The sequence below is a fragment of the Chiroxiphia lanceolata genome, chromosome 17 (genome assembly GCF_009829145.1).
Source record: "Chiroxiphia lanceolata isolate bChiLan1 chromosome 17, bChiLan1.pri, whole genome shotgun sequence".
Taxonomy (NCBI): domain Eukaryota; kingdom Metazoa; phylum Chordata; class Aves; order Passeriformes; family Pipridae; genus Chiroxiphia; species Chiroxiphia lanceolata.
The window spans coordinates 12624454-12640716 of record NC_045653.1 but is presented as its reverse complement, the minus strand read 5'-3'; the positions used below and the strand labels follow the sequence as shown (position 1 = coordinate 12640716).

The following is a 16263-nucleotide window of genomic DNA, read 5'->3' as shown; positions in this document are numbered from 1 at the left end:
CAGACCTGTTGGGGTCCCACCCAGAGCTCCGTTTACTGGGCACCAGGGCCAGTGGCCAGCACAGTGACACAGCCAAGTGCTGCAGGGCTCTTGTGCTTCAGGACTTGCTTTGCTGCAAACTCCGTCCCATCCCTTGACCCTCCTCCCGCCTCAGCTTCTACCTCCACCTTTGACCAACCTTTGCTCTACCAAACTTTCCCACCTGCCGGGAGCAGGAGCACAGGGTGTTCAGGCAGGTGAGAGGGGTACAAGGGTCCAGGTCACTCATGGTACCTTTGGGAAGGGGGGGCTCATGGGCACCCCCACAACTGTCACCCCCTCAGCATCCGCTTTGGGGTGACCTGCAGGATCAGCCCCGTGGAGGCACCTCATGGGGGCGAGGCAGGAGCTGGGAGATGAGCGGGGCAGGAGGGGGCTGGGTGGCCGCCAGCTCCGGAGGGCACAGCAGCTGTGTTGGGCCATCAGTGGCACAGCACAGCACGGGTGGGCAGCGCTTTGTGCCTGACAACGGTGACACAGGCACGGCAGCTGCCTGCTAAAACAGGAAGAGCAGCGATTGTGACAATGACGGGGAACCTGCCTGCCCGTGCCCGCGCGAGGGGACAACGCGGCGACAGGAATCCGCGGCTGCCAGCGACGGAGAGGCTCGGGAATAAGGAGCGGGGGTTTGTGGAAGGTGGAATATGGGCAAAACTGGTGGTATTTAATTGTAAACTGCGCGAAGCAGAAGGAAGGGCGGTGGATGCAACACGCTCGGGTTTCAGTAAAACATTTGACAACTGTTCTAGAGCTTGCTGCCAAATTAACTCAGAGCGGCTCAGTTGTCAACACAGGCATATGGACAAAGCCCAGGCAGCCCGGGAATGGCACACACGGCCTGGATGCCCTCCGGGAGCTGCCATGGCCACATAACCTTTCAAAACCAGGCATTGTGGAAGGGGAGGAAGGCAACCCCTGGGCTGCAGGAGCACCGGGATGGAGAGAGCTGCTGTGCTGCCAGGGTGGAAGAAGGGCTGAAGAGCACCTGGCTGGGAGCTGCTCAGAGTGGGCAGTGACCCCAGAGCTTGCCTGCTCAGCCCTGGGGTTTAGTGACCTTCTCCCATGGGGCAGGAGGGAGGGGGACTGAGCAGAGCAGCCTCCCCGGACCAGTCATGGGCAGGACTGCAGGGCTGGCAGAGCCTGGGAGCCCCAAGGCAGTGCTGGGTACTGACCCCTCGCTCAGGGGAGCTTATCTGGGCAAAGGCTGGCACAGGGGGTGAGCACAGGGAATGGGAAGAGCCCGGCACAGCACATACCCGAGGCCTCTGGGGCCCTGCAACACACACAGTTCTCTGCCCACCTTGTTTATTTTACTTATATTTCAGTAATTTGCTGATTACCATTTTTTAACTAACCAGCAGTGATGAATCAGCAGCACGGGAGAGGGTGGAAGCCAGTGGCCTTGGACCGTGGCTCCGAGGTCTCAGGGTCTGGGAAGGAAGCCACAGGTTCCCTCCAGAAGGGGAAAAAAAAACATCCAGCAGCAGGAGCAGCAGTTCTGGCAGGCACGGGGGAGCCAGCTGTTTGCATTCAGCAGCTCCAAACGCATCCTGGAAAGGCTGCTGATGGTCCCAAAGCCTTGCAGGAATGGCAGCCATGGCTCTGACAGGGGAGCAAGACAAGACACATGGGAGAGGAAGCGCATGGCTTGGCACAGGCATCGCTCTGGCAGTGGGTAGGGGTGCAGGAGGCTGTGGGACAGACAGGACACACAGGGAGAGTCACTCTGTGCCCAGGGCACAGCCACCAGCAGCACCTTCTAGGCTGGCAGGCAGAACCAGGGCCAGCAAGCTGCCCCGTGCCGAGAGGACCATGTGAGACCACAGGCTTCCATGGGCTCTTCCAGCCTCTCAGGAGCCACTGGGAATGGCTCCTGCCTCTCCCAGGAGTGCCCTGCTCGAGCCCAAGGGTGGCATTATGGCTGAGGCCATGGCTTCAGCCACAGCCTTGGTGGCCACGGAACACAGGCGTTATCCTATGGCACTCCCACCCACTCCAGGGCTCTGGGAAGTGGGGATCCCAACAGGAACAGACAGCACCGGAGGGATGCTGCTCCTTGTGTAAGTACCAGTGGCCCAGCAAGCCCTGGTGCAGGGTAGAGGGGCCAGAGAGATGCCTGGTGGGAAGCTACCCCAGCTCACTGCAACCCCAGCATGGAGAGATCCCCCAGGAGAACCCCAGGAGCCTTCTCCATGATCCAGCACTGCTGGGAAGGCACAGAGCGGTGAGGCAATCTGGTGTGAAGAAAAACCATTTCCTGCAGCAAGGGCTGCTTTGCTCAACGTTTTACAAAATGTGCTGATGCAACCGCCCTTCCCAGGTGGGATATAAATACAAGCCTTGATGTGGATTCGTGCCCTGCAGCTACATAAACATCGCAGCAATGTTTTCTTGGAAAAGAAAAAAAGGAAACAAGGAGGAACAAACAAGCACGGATGACAAAATCACCGGTGGTGGAAGTCAGGGGTTCGGGTTGCAGGGGTGGGGGGAGAGGCTGAGTCTCTGCCCTGAGCACCGTGCTCAGCACAAACTCCTATTCTGGGTTGGTGACCAAGGCCATGAGCTCACGGAAGAGCTGTGGTGGGTCAGCAAACTGTGCTGGGGAGGGGCAGCCTGGAGCAGGGCGAGAATGGGACCCCAACCAGGGTCACCCACTGGTATGCTCTCACCCTGCCTGAGTGGCAGCTTGCCTGGATGTATCTCCTCCCCAGTGCCACATCCAGGCTGGAGAGAACGGAGCTGTGACACCTCCCCAGGGCCTGGGACTGCCTGTCAGTGCAGCCCATCTCCCAACTCACTAAACCCAGCTTCATAACATACCCCACCCGAGCCTGAGCACTTTGTCCTCCAGGCACAAGCACTGTGTTGTCTCCTCAGCCCATTCCCAAAAGGCCCTTTAACCTGCTGCTCCCCCCACTAAGGTATTTGGATGCACATCCAACGCGTGTTTTTGGATTCTCTTAAGCCTCTTGCTGAGATCTCTTTTGTGTTTTCTTTGGCTCTGAAGTGGTTTCAGGCTCGGAGCTGCAACAGCAGAGCATTATCAGTGAGGAGCTGTGCCTCCAAAGCCGAGCTGTGCTCTGCCTGCCCTGGAAATCCCCCGCTCACCCGGCTCAGGGGCACACGGCGTTTTTAAAAATAGCAGGTTACCCATCGCAGCAAAGCTCTGCTGGGACAATGCTCCGAGACAGAGGACATGGGGCACCTCTGAAGGGCAACAGGGAAGCTTGATGCAGCTTTTCATGGGCCAAGCCAGCACTGTGAGGGCCTGTATGAACCCCTGAGGCCCCCGGAGCTCAGGCTGCTTTGCCCTGGAGCCACAACCCATTGGGAAAATCCTTCACTTGTCTCACACAGCAGCTGACTGAAGGCAGAAAGAGGGAAATCAGCTGGTCTGACACAAATCCATCCCGTTCCCTCTACCTGGGAGGCAGCTTTTGCCAGAGGTTCCTCCAACACCACTCCCCCTCCCCGACGGACAGAGAGAGCTTCCTCTGACAGTGAGGAAAAGGGACACCCCCAGCCCAGACAGAGCCAGGCCATGGTTGGTCACAGGCACTGCCGAGTTCTGCCAGTGCGAGTCCTCCCCGGCTCCGCTTCCCCCACAGAGCTGCTTTAAAGAGCAGTAATGGAGAAAAAAAACCCAAAACAACCCCTCAGCTGTCTCTCGGGCTTCTGGCGTGTTGGTGACGGCAGCAGCACGCGGGGACTCGGCCCCAAGGCAGCAGGAGCAGCGCTGCGGCAGCAAGAGCACTCACACGGCCGGCCCGGGGACAGCGCTCACCGCTGCTGTCTGCGGTGATGGATGAGGGCATAAACCTTTCAAGGATGCATTTAATTAGCTTGAAAAAGAGCCGGGAGGTGCTTGCGCGGCAGCTGGCAGAGCAGCTCCTCTGCTGGACACACGGTGCCTCTGGGGCAGAACACGAGGGACCCGCAGAACGCCCACAGAGGAGCCCCGGGCTTGGGGGGCTCGACCCAGGGGCACTGCCTGTGCCACCCGGGAGCAGAGCACCACGGCCAAACACTGCAGAGCGCTGAACCAGTGCTGATCCAGTGCCGATCTAGAGGGCTGATCCAGCCCCACACCCCCCGGCTCGGATTTCTGGCAGGCGACATGTGCACTCACAGACTGCGCCAGATGAGACACCGTCTGTCCTCCTGCAGCTGGCACCACCTCAGCACCGGCCGTCCTGGCCAGCGACAAGGTGGCACTGCCCACCCCGACCTGCACTGCAGGCTGGCTCCATCCAGGTGGCTCCGGACAGCCTGTGTCCTTTCCATGGGGACCCAGCAGTCAGGCTCAGCTCAGCAGCCAGGCTCAGCTCAGCAGCCAGGCTCAGCTCAGCAGCCAGGCTCAGGCCCAGCAGCCAGGCTCAGGCCCAGCAGCCAGGCTCAGGCCCAGCAGAGCTTAGGCACAAAACAGTTGCCTTTCCTCCAGAAAAAAAAAATCGGGATAGAGCCGTTCTCAGTAGAGCACTGCAACATGAGAAACATTAAACACCAGGGTTTGCTAAAAACATCAGCACAGAGCAGGGCTTCATCCAGGCCATGCACAGCTGAGCTCAGCTGGAGGATCTGGCACAGCACCGCGCTCACCTCTGAGCACATCCCTGTGGGAATGCTGCGGCATCAGGAGGTGCCCCTGGGCAGCCTAGAGCATGTGCCCCCCCAATATGGGCAGACAGGGCAGAGCAAAGGGGTGTCATTTGCCACCTAGGCAGGGGGGAACCGCCGCGGGGAGAGGAATGAGGTGAGCGAGAGCCCAGCGGAGGGCCGCCGAGACTGAACACGGCGAGGCCTCGGGCCAGGGTCGCCCCAGGGATGGGCGGCGCCCGCCCATGAGGCGCGCCAGTCTCGAGCCCACCGCGGGCTACGGGACGGGAACCGGAGCGGCAGGGCTGCACGGCCAGCCCGAGGTGCAGGCTGTGGCGGGGCCGGCCGGTACCGCAGAGCCCCCGCCGGGGGCCCGAGCCGGGCGGGAGCGGAGCGGGCGGACCGAGCCCCGGCCCCGCCACTTCCGCCTCCCCGTCACGTGACCAGCGCAACCCGGCGCGACGCCGACGCTCAGGGCCCGGGCGCCGCTTCCTGACGCCATGACGCACAAACGCAGCACCACCGAGAGCCCTCCGCGGGGAAAGTAGTCCCCGGCGGGGCGCCGGGGCCTCCCTCCTCCCGCGGGCGGCGCCGTTCGCCGCCGGGAGGCGACGGCGACCGTGGCGAGGAGCGCGCCCAGGCGGCGGCGAGGGCCGCGGGCGGGGCGGGGGCCGGGCAGTGGTAAGTAGTCCCGGCGCAGGGGTCCGCGCGGCCGTATCGCTGCGCGGCGGGAGGGCGGGGGACCATGGCGGCCGTCGTGGTGCCGGCTCCGGCGGGGGCGCGGCGGGGCCGCGGCGGGCCGGGTGAGGGCGCGGGCCGGCGGGCGGGCGGCGGTGGCGGGGCCCCCTCTCCCCGGCGCGGTGGCGGCTTCCCCGCCCCGGCGGCACCGGGGCCGCCCCGCCGTGTGCGCGCGCGCGGAGGCGGCGGGGGGGACCCCGCGGCAAAGATGGCGGCCGAGGGCCCGGCGGGGCCGCGGGGCATGACGGGACCGGGGCACCGGGCGGCGCCGGGACCCCCCGGGATGGACCCGCGGCCTCTCCGGGGCCCCGCGCCCGCCCATCCGGGACCCCCGAGGGGGCTGGAGCCGGCGGGGAGCGGGCGGCGGCGGCGGCCCTGACAGCGGCGGTCCCCCCGCAGGTCGAGCGTAGCGGGCCCCGGCAGGGCGGGCATGGAGGAGAATGCGGTGGAGAGCAGCAGCGACGCGGCCCCACAGGAGGCGCAGGAGGAGCCCACCGAGAGCGGGCTGGGCGTCGGGAGTTCGGACGCCGTGTCGGCGGACAGCACCGACGCCGCCGCGGGGCCGGGGTCCCTCTCCCGCGCCGATGACTCCGGCGTGGGGCAGAGCTCTGACAGCAGCGGGGTCTCCTTGGTAGGAGCCGGGGTGGCGGCCGTGGTTCTGGTTCCTGGGGGTTTCTCTGGGCGTTTCTGGCAGACTGAGCTCTACGGCCTCGGCAGGCTCTGTTACACCTCTGATCCCGTGTGTACTTGCCGGTCTGAGCAGCAGGACTCCCCTTGGTAGCAAGGACAGCCTTGGAAGTCCAGGTCCTTGTCGGTACCAAAGGATTTGCTCTGGTGCCTTTCCTGGCAGTTCTGCAGTGATACACCGGGTCATTTGCATATGTTGGCTGCCCCAGGGGCTTGGTCTGGCAAAGGTGTCTCAGCTGAGCTGAGCTGAGCTGAGCTGGACTATTTTTCTTCTACCAGGAAGAGGTCTCGGAGAGTAGCTCCAGCACAGATGTCGTTCCCCGGGTTTACCTGCCAGACTCATCCTCCATCGCCCAATCCACCTTGGTCTCCAGTGTCTCCACTGTGAGCCAGTCCATCATGGTGTCAGAGTCCCCACAAGTCCTGGTCCACTCCAGTGTGGTCACTGATGGAGCCACAGTCGTGTCAGACTCCACTGCATCCACTTCCTCGGACCTGGGCTCTGCCATTGACAAAATCATTGAGTCCACGATCGGGCCGGACATCATCCAGAGTGAGTGTGTGCTCCCACCTGGAGATAGCCCTGGGGGGCTGGGAGGGAGCTGCTGCTGTGCCAGAACTCGGGAAGTGGGGGGAAATATGGACATGGAATCATTAGGGTTGGAAAAAACATCTTAAGATCGAGTCTAAGAGGTCAGCAGGGTTTTCTCTGCAGTAGAAGTGGTAGCTGGAGGGTTTGACAAGGAGCTCGTGCTGCTGGACAGCTGCTCCTTCAGCCCAGACAGGCTCCATTCAGGGAGCCAGACCCTTCTCACACCTTCTTGCTTGTGTCTGAGCTGGGAGAGCCCCAGTGAGCCCCAGTGGCCCTGGGGTCTGGCAGTCACCTCTCTGCTCTCCCTGCCAGGCTGCATTGCCGTGACCAGTGCGGAGGATGGAGGGGCAGAGACCACCCAGTACCTCATTCTGCAAGGCCCTGATGATGGTGAGGGAGCAACCTGGGCTGTTTGTGTGGGTGGGTCTGTCTGTGAGCCTGTGCCACTGGAGTGGGGCCTGGAGGGGGCATCCCAGCTGGATCTGCCTCGGCACCTGTTCCACAGTCCTGTCAGGAGCCATCCCTGAGCTTGTGTTCAGCCCTGTGCCCCCAGTGCGGGTACAGCCCTGGATGCAAGTGACGGTCTGCCCCTGGGCTGAGCGGGTTTTTGGTGTTTCAGGTGCTCCCATGGTGTCCCAGGTGGCCACATCTGCTCTGACCAATAGTTTGGTGATAGAAGCTGTTGCTGATGGACCTACCTCCACGTGCCTTGAGCAGCCTGGCCCTTCAGGCCCATCCAAACAGTTGGAAGTGGTGGAGCTGTCCATAAAGCCAGAGCAGGGTCAAGAGACGGATGGTGGGGAGGAGCTGGACCAGCCAGACATGGAGACCCTGGAGGAGATGATGGAGGTGGTGGTGGTGCAGCAGTTCAAGTGCAAGATGTGTCAGTACAAGAGTGTCTCCAAGAAAACGCTGATTAACCACATGAAAGAACGTCACTTCCAGCCAGGTGAGTGCCAAGGGCTGAGAGAAATTTACCTTGCTGCAGACAGGCTCTGCTCTCTGGGGAAGAAACAAGGGAGGAGTTGGAGCATAAGGGCCTGTTCTGGCACACAGTCTGGTAAAAGAGCTTTCTCCCTGTTCTCTGTGACAGTGGGTTCAGCTCTGGCTTTGAAAAAAGGGCGACCACGAAAAGGGGGAGCTGCTCCAAAGACGGAGGAGGAGGAGGCCCCAGAAGAAGAAGATGATGATATCATGGATGCTGGTGCTATTGATGACCCTGAAGGTAGGACTTGCTCTCCCCACATCTTAAGTAGCTTAGTCTCTTCTCGGTCTGACATTTTGGGGCACTTGCCTGCAGAGGACAGTGACTACAACCCAGCTGAGGATGAGCCACGGGGGCGACAGCCCAAGTACGGCCGCACTGTCCCCACGTCCAGCGAGGAGAGGCCGCGCCGACGCCCGGGGAGACCCCGCAAGCTCCCTCGCCTGGAGAACATGCCTCAGGATGTGCCAGAAGGTGAGGGAGGAGGGAGGCAACAGCAGTGCTGGAGCAGGGAGGGGTGCACAAGCTCCTGGAGCCAACAGCGGGGGTGTGACCGAGCCGTGCTGTGCTCTGTGGAGCAGGAGGGGAGGTGGAACCCCTGGTGACGTCCCAAGGCACACTGAGCCGTGAGCTGCAGAACTCGGAGGCAGCCAGTTCCTCTGGCCTGGAGAATGGGACGGGTGAGAGCCTGGCAGAGCCAAGCATCAGCCAGTCCGACTCCGAGAACAAGGACCCTTCCTCCAACGCGGGTGCTGAGGAGGCAGACGTCGTCCCTCGGCGGCGCGGGCGGCCCTCCCGCCGCTTCCTGGGCAAGAAATACCGCAAGTACATGGGGCGCAGGTGAGGGAGGTGTGCTGGGCCCTCTGGCCTCTGCCCAGGGCTGGTCCAGCCCATTGGCCACCACAGCTCTGAGTCCCGCTCCTGTTTCTGCAGGTACTACTACAAGTCCCCCAAGCCCCTGATGCGGCCGTACCTGTGCCGGATCTGCGGCTCGCGGTTCCTCACACACGACGATCTGCGCTTCCACGTCAACTCGCACGAGGCCAACGACCCGCAGCTCTTCAAGTGTCTGCAGTGCAGCTACCGCTCCCGGCGCTGGTCCTCCCTCAAGGTGAGCTCCGTCTGCCCTGCTCCAAATCCACGAGGGTGCCTGGCAGCCCCAGGTCTCACGGCCCTGTTCTGCTTCTTACAGGAGCACATGTTCAACCACGTGGGCAGCAAGCCCTACAAGTGTGAGGAGTGCAATTACACCAGTGTGTACAAGAAGGATGTCATCCGGCACTCCACGGTGCACAGCCGGGACAGGTGAGGGAAGCACAGTCCTGGGGACTGAATCGCACTGACACTGTTCCTCCTGCCCTGAGAGGGCAGCCGTGGCTGCCCCTTCCCCTGACCTCTGGCCCTTTCCAAATAGGAGAGTTTTGGTGTCTGGATACAAGGCGGCTCAGACTTGGGGTGTGGCTCACACACGGGGCTTTTCTTCTTTCTTTTTTTAGGAAGAAGAGAGCTGATCCGGTGAGTTTGAGTACTCTGTTGGCTTGTTTCTCAGCACTGTTATATGGGAAGAGGCACATCTGGGTCTTCCACAAATTCTCAGTGCCTTGTTGAGGGCATTGTTTCTGGATCTCTTGAGGAAGCCCAGGTCCTGCAGTGGGGGAGAGGGTAAGGAAACTGGTGAGCCTGTCCAGGTGAGCTCATCTTCATGCTCTCCATCCAGCCACCAAAGCTGAACTCCTTCCCGTGCCCCGTCTGCAACCGTGTCTACCCCATGCAGAAGAGGCTTACGCAGCACATGAAGACACACAGCACAGAGAAGCCTCACATGTGTGACAAGGTGAGGGAGACAGCCTGGGGAGGGGCTGGCAGCAGGTGGGGCTGGGCAGGAGGTGAACACTGCTCTGTTTTGTTCCGCCACAGTGTGGGAAGTCCTTTAAGAAGCGCTACACCTTCAAGATGCACCTGCTGACACACATCCAGGCCATCGCCAACCGCAGGTGGGAGCCCGGCACAGCCCACGGCGTGCCCTGGCAGAGCCCGTGTCCCACTCCCCCTCAGCCCCTGTGACAGGCAGCTTTATCCTGGCAGGTTCAAGTGTGAGTTCTGTGACTACGTCTGCGAGGACAAGAAGATCCTTCTGAACCACCAGCTGTCACACATGAATGACAAGCCCTACAAGTGCAGCATCTGCAAGTATTCCACCTTCCGGGAGGACTTCCTGGTCTCGCACATGGCAGTCAAGCACACAGGTGAGAGGAGCCCAATGTCCTGCACCCCCCCTTCTCCCGGAGAAGGTCAGAGCCTGCCTGCTCTCCCTGCCATCTCTTGGGAACCCTGTGCCTGACTGCCCCTCCCGGGCCCTGCAGGAGGAAAGCCGTTTGCTTGCGAGTTCTGTCACTTCACCACCAAGCACAAGAAGAACCTACGCCTGCACGTGCAGTGCCGCCACGCAGACTCCTTCGAGGAGTGGGCACAGCGGCACCCCGAGGAGCCGCCCTGCCGCCGCCGCCCCTTCTTCACCCTGCAGCAGATCGAGGAGCTGAAGCAGCAGCACAGCCAGGTGCAGGCACCAGCTGAGCCGGAGGCCAGCCCACCGGTGAGTGCCGTGCCCGGCCCCGGCTCCTCCCAGTGCTCACTACCTGCCATGCTGTCAGCTCCCTCTCTCATGCAGGCGCCTCTTGGCCCCCTCACCTGCCACACGGTCCAGGCCGTCACAGGAGCAGAACCCCCTGTCCTCTCACAGAGTTCCCTGGAAGGGGCCACCATCATCTACGAACAAGGTCAGTGAGTTCCCGGGAAGGGGTTGGAATGGGGAGGAGGTGGGCGAGCACCTACCTGACTCTTCCCATCCGCCCCCTCAGATGTGGCTGGATCAGCAGAGCTGGCCACACAGACAGCCCTGGATCTGCTGCTGAACATGAGCGCCCAGCGAGAGCTGGCCACAGGCTCACTGCAGGTGAGCAGGGCTGAGAAGGCCAGACCTGCTGGGGGTGGCAAAGGGAGGCTTCCCAACCCTGTTCCTCTACAGGGGTGTCTTGCAGAGCCTTGCTCCCCTCAGCTGAGCCGCTGTCTCACACAGGTGGCAGTGGTGAAGCCAGATGACCCAGGAGAGACACCAGGCCCCTGTGAGCCACAGGCACAGGAGGAGGAGGCAAAGGTGGACTCAAAGGAGCAGCAGCAGCAGAAATTGGTGATGCTGCACATGGCAGAGCCTGGGCAGACACTGGTGCAGGAGGCTTACAGGGAGGCAAGCCTGGGTGGCTCGGAGCTGCAGCAGATCACCATCCCCTTTGGCGGGACAGCAGAGTACAGCATCATTGCACCCATCAGTGAGGAGATCCAGGCCCCTGGCACGCTGTACAGGTCAGCTGTAAGGGAGGAGCGGGGAGGTGGAGGCACTTCTGCTCTCCAGTGAGGAGGCTTTAAGTGATGATGAGGAGGAGGCAGGGCCTCTCTGACCTTGTCCTCTCCATCAGTGAGGAGGAGAGCCCTGTGGAGACCTCCCATGCAGTTGTGGTGAGCGGGACTGTGATGACGGAGGAGGCTCTGAAGGACCATAACAATCATTACATCATGTCATCCAGTGTCCCAGGGAGCCAGTTCCAGACTGTGGAGGTAAGGAGCTGAGCCTGCTCCCCATCCTGGGCAGCAGTGTGAGCAGGTGTGACTGGTATTTCTCCCACAGCCCCTCAGTGGGGATGCTGCAGTTCCCTCACCTGTGGACGGCCAGGAGGCTCAGCCCACCGGCGTCAAGTGGCCCCTGGTGCAGTGTGTCACCAGGCAGCTCCAGAAGGACTCATCTTTATCCCCAGCCTCCGAGGGGCAGGAAGTCTCATCCACAAAGATCAAGTGGCCTGTACTCCAAGGCATGGCCAAGAAGCTCTCGTGCAAAGTTTCCACAGGCAAGAAGCTCTCGTGCAAGATTTCCACAGCCAAAAAGTTTTCATGCAAGATTTGCACAGCCATGTTCACAGGGAGAGCGGAGATGGAGAGTCACAAGAGAGCCCACATTGGGCACAGCACCTTCAAGTGTCCCGACTGTAACTTCACTGCCACGCTCTGGCCGGAGGTCCGGGTAGGTTGCCTGGCACAGAGCAGCCCTGGGAACAAGGGGTTTGGGAAAACGGTGTTTCTGTCCTAACTCTTGTTGTCCTGTCCCAGAGCCACATGGTCCAGCACGCCAGTCTCCGGCCACACAAGTGCCCCCACTGCAGCTTTGCCTCCAAGAACAAGAAGGACCTGCGCAGGCACATGCTGACCCACACCAACGAGAAGCCCTTCGCGTGCCACGTCTGTGGGCAGAGGTGAGTGATGCAACAGGGCTGTTCCTGCTTTGGGAGATCCCACAGAGTTCTGCAAGGTTCAAGAGGAGAGACAGGATCTTGGCAGAGCTCACTGCTCCAGCCCTTCCCCAGCAGCAGCCCCTGTTAGAGGGGACTCTGCCCTTGGAACAATTCCTGCTGCAGGTGGACTCAGCTTCATCCCCAAGGAAGCTCTGCATGGGGAGGTTCAGTACCTGGGCACTGATGGGAACATGCTAGGAACTGGGATGGGCCATGTTGTAGGATGTGCCTGTGGCCTGTGTCTCAGAGAGCACAGGGTCCTGTGGCAAACTCCAGCTTGCTCTGCTCCTCCCATAGGTTCAACCGTAATGGGCACCTCAAGTTCCACACACAGCGTTTGCACAGCTCTGAGGGGAAGAGGCCAGGGCCTGCTGCTGCCCAGCAGACCATCATCCTGAACAGTGATGAGGACACCCTGGCCACCCTGCACAGTAAGACGTGTCCCTGTGACCAGGACTGACCTGCAGGTGTCCTGCAGCCAGAACCCTGTGCAGGATTCACCCAGCCCGTGGGCCAGGCAGGGCTGAGTTGGGTCAGGGCCAGGAGCAGCCTCTGGGGAGTGGGGCCATGGGCAGCCCTGGCAGTGTCCCCACTGGTGTCCCCAGCAGCTCTCTCTGCATTGCAGCAGCTCTGCAGGCCGGCCAGGCCGTGCTGGCTCCTGAGAGGCTGCAGCAAGCCCTGGGACAGGAACACATCCTTGTCACACAGGAGCAGAGCGTCACCAGCCAGGTGAGTCGGATCCCTTGGCCTCAACCTCCCTCTCAGGAGACTGCAGCCAGGCCCAGCCCCCCTGACCACATGGGGCACTTACTGACCTTGCAGGAGGAGGCAGCCTACATCCAGGAGATCACGACTGCAGACGGGCAGACAGTACAGCACTTAGTGACCGCTGACAACCAGGTGAGAGGACACGGCCCACGGACAGGGGACTCTGCCAAGTGGGAGCTGGGAGAACTGGTGGCAGTGGGGACAACAGGGGTCAGTAGGGAGAGCTGGAGCCACTGGGGTGGTGAAAACAGGCACAGGAGACAGACAGATCCAGCCCCGTGGTGGTGGGGGATGGGCAGTGGTGATCTTTCCTGGGTCTGAATTCCTGTGTTTGCAGGTTCAATACATTATTGCCCAGGAAGGCGTCCCACACTTGCTTCCTCAGGAGTATGTTGTTGTCCCAGAGGGACATCACATCCAGGTGAGCTTCAGGCTGTCCACTCCCTTCACCCAGTGGGTGGGGCTGATAGGGTGCCATGTGTGGGGCTGAGCTCCCTTGGGCCCCCTCCAGCTTACTCAGTTCCGGTCACAGCTTTGTTGGGGGCCTGGACAGTCACAGCCCTAATGCAGCCTCACTGCTTGTCCCCAGGTACAGGATGGTCAGATCACCCACATCCAGTATGAGCAGGGCAGCCAGTTCCTCCCGGAGTCACAGGTAAGGGGCCAGGCAGGAGCTGGAGGGGCTGCTGTGAGGTGATCCCTGAGCCTGCCTGGAGAGGGCGATGTGAAACGGTGCTCATGGGCTGGTACCTCAATGCAGCGACTGTGGCGAGAGCAGCTGCAGAAGAGCCCCTTCCCTCAGGCCTTCCCTGTTCTTCCCTGTGCAGATCCAGTACATGCCCGTGTCACCTGAGCAGCAGCTCGTCACCCAGGCACAGCTGGAAGCAGCGGCACACTCAGCTGTCTCAGGTAGGAGCAGGGCCCTGGGCTGAATGGACTGGTCCTCCCAGGGCCTGGGGTGCCAGTCCTGCCAGCAACAGTGGTTGGGGCTGTCAGGGAGCTGTGCAGTGGCCCTGGGCGGGAGGACTGGGAAGGTGAGCCTGGATTGCTGTTCTGCTGCCAACTGTGGTGTCCGAGGGTGGATCTTTGCTGATCCGAGCCTGTCAGTTCCAGAACAGAGTTAACCAGAGCTGGGCTCCCTGCTCCACAGAGCATGAGCCCCACAGGAGCGAGGTGGCCGTGTGTCCCTTCCCCGGGAGCAGGAGGGGGGACCCTGCAAGGTGGTGCTGACCCCCCTTTCCTTGCAGCAGTGGCAGATGCAGCGATGGCCCAGGCCCAGGGCGTCTTCAGCACTGAGGCGGCGGCCGAGCAGATCCATCAACTGCAGCCGGGCATCCACTACGACGTGATCACGCTGGCAGAGTAGCACTGGGCAGGGCTGAGCACCGCGCTGGGCAGGTGGCCACGCCGGCAGCAGCCCCAGCCAGCAGTTGCCTTATTGCGTCGGGGCCGCGAGGGACACGCCCGAGCCGGAGCGGCACAGACATGGACACGTTGCCGCTCGGCCCCGTGCCAGTGGGGTCCTGTGCATCCCCCCAGAGACTGCTCAGCAGCTGCAGGGGCAGCCCGTGTGTGGACGGTCTCTTTGCCTGTTGCACTTGATGATCTGAAACCCCTTATCCTGAATTGTCTGTGTGTGCAGATACAGATCGGTGTCTGCCAGCACATGAGGGTCCTGGGGGAGCCGTGGGGCTGAGCACAGCTGTGTGGTGTGATGTGAGAGGCGAGGTGTGTGCAGCCACAGCCACGTGCTCCCCACAGCCATGGGGCCTGTGGTCCCACTGTGCCAGCAGCCGACCCTCCCGTGGCATCTCCAGCCTGCAGGCAGGCAGCAACAGGGCTCTGGACTGGAGAAACCTAAGGAGGAGGAGGAGGCAGAGGTGGAAGATGCTCTTATTTTTCTTCTGAACAGGGGATGGACTCTGGTGTTGGCCGTCGGTGGTTGTGGGAGGGGTTCAGCTGTGACATTCTCAAGCTTTGACTACGCTTATGAATAAAAAGGGATGGAGACCTGGGTGTGTGCCTGCCTGGGGGTCTGGGCTCTGGCCAGCGGGGACAGCACAGCCCGGTCTCCCCAGCACATCCTCTGGGGCTGCAGCACAGGGGTCCCAGAGCCCAGGGCTGTGCTGGGCCCGTCACTGCTGGCAGATGCTCTGGGCTATCAGCTGCCTCCCGCCCGAGTGACCTTGACTCCTGGGAAGTGAGCCGGGCAGCTGGGACAGCGGTGGGCTTGGGGCTGGAGTCATGAAATTAATCGAGTGGTAAACAGCCTAAATCCCGTGTAACTCTGTCCGGAGCCCCACACTGCCCTCCTGAGCGGCTTGTCTGGGCGTATTTACATGCGATTATAACAGCTAATCGCAGAGTTTTAGTTCTCTGCTCCTGCATTAAACTGATTATCCACGGAGGGGGAAAAAGGCTGGGAACCACCCAGCCTCGGGGAGAGCCTCTGTGAGGCCCAATCCCCACAGCTCTGGGACCGGGGCAGTGCAATCCCTGGGCACTGTGATGGGCTCTCCCTGTCCTGCTCAGGCAGGGGTGGGGGGCGTGGGCCGGCCCCCCCGACCACCAGGGCAGGGAGGTGTGTGTGGCCCCCTGTGCTGACCAGCCCTGGCTGTGGCTCCATCCCGACTGTGGCTCTGTCCCAGCTGTGGCTTCATCCCGACTGTGGCTCCGTCCCACTGCCTTCACACTGGCCTTGTCCATGCCCAGTGCTGCTGGTGCGTGGCTGTGCCTGCCCGGCCATGGCTCAGTCGGTGTCCAGCTGTGTGTGCCGGCGGCTGGCCGTGGCCCTCCCTCTCCAGCTGTGCTGTGCAGGGTCAGGGTGTGCCACAGCAATCCACAGGCGCTTTCCTAGATTACAGCCCCATTATCTAATCAAGTGGATCTGTGGCACTGATTAGGGCTGGAGGAGTCCTGTGGGGACAAGGTTATGGGGCCACTTGCAGGGCCGTGTCCAGGGCAGGTCCCAGCCAGCACCAGTGTTCAGCTGCCCTGTGGCTTCCACGCCTGGGGCTGCTCAAGGGCACAAGACCAGGCACGGTGGGATGGACGGGACCAGAACACCAGCTGATGCTTATTGGGAGCTCCAGGTGCTGCTGGGGTCTGGCCATGGGGGCAGTGCAGGGACTTGGGACCCCTCGGCACTGGCACATCAACCCCGGGACATTCTGCTGTTGCCAGGGCCTGCGAGGAGCCAGGGGTGCGTCCAGGCTCATTAGCACCGGTGACCTTCGTCTTCCCGTCCTGGCCAGCGCTAAGCGGGTTTGTTACATATTTAATATCCTGAGAGCGTTATTAGTCGGTATTTAATGACGGATACAACCTGTGGGATAATCCCAGTCTTAGCAGGGAGGCGCGGCGGCAGGAGCGGGTGGTTCGGGGGGTCGTGGGCTCTTGGGGCCCCTCTCACAGCTGCCCACCACTGCCGTGCCCACCCACTGCCCCTTCTGCACAAGCCACAGGAGCCCCCCCAGTGCCTGCAGGGATCCCCAGCTGTCCCTGGGGCTGCAAGACCC

General features: G+C 61.8%; 1 protein-coding gene across 7 annotated transcripts; it reads left to right on the top strand.

The window, feature by feature from the left end:
* The first annotated feature begins 5462 nt into the window (after window positions 1–5462).
* ZNF335 (zinc finger protein 335) lies at window positions 5463–14755 on the top strand. Of its 7 annotated transcripts, XM_032704792.1 has the most exons (28): window positions 5463–5468; window positions 5773–6004; window positions 6340–6613; window positions 6965–7042; window positions 7272–7601; window positions 7746–7877; window positions 7953–8111; window positions 8219–8477; window positions 8571–8748; window positions 8830–8942; window positions 9134–9152; window positions 9355–9471; window positions 9555–9631; window positions 9723–9883; window positions 10001–10230; window positions 10306–10414; window positions 10496–10590; window positions 10714–10997; window positions 11108–11249; window positions 11320–11709; window positions 11796–11938; window positions 12275–12408; window positions 12603–12706; window positions 12800–12877; window positions 13083–13166; window positions 13335–13400; window positions 13573–13654; window positions 13993–14733. In XM_032704792.1, exons 2-28 carry the CDS (start codon window positions 5804–5806, stop codon window positions 14109–14111), a joined length of 4158 nt encoding a protein of 1385 aa, XP_032560683.1. In that variant the 5' UTR covers window positions 5463–5468; window positions 5773–5803; the 3' UTR covers window positions 14112–14733. The 7 variants fall into 7 exon arrangements, with proteins under 7 accessions (XP_032560683.1, XP_032560688.1, XP_032560690.1 ...); XM_032704797.1 differs by lacking the exon at window positions 5463–5468 and having other exon boundaries at window positions 5712–6004; window positions 8219–8462; XM_032704799.1 differs by lacking the exon at window positions 5463–5468 and having other exon boundaries at window positions 5712–6004; window positions 10342–10414.
* The last annotated feature ends 1508 nt before the right edge of the window (window positions 14756–16263 follow it).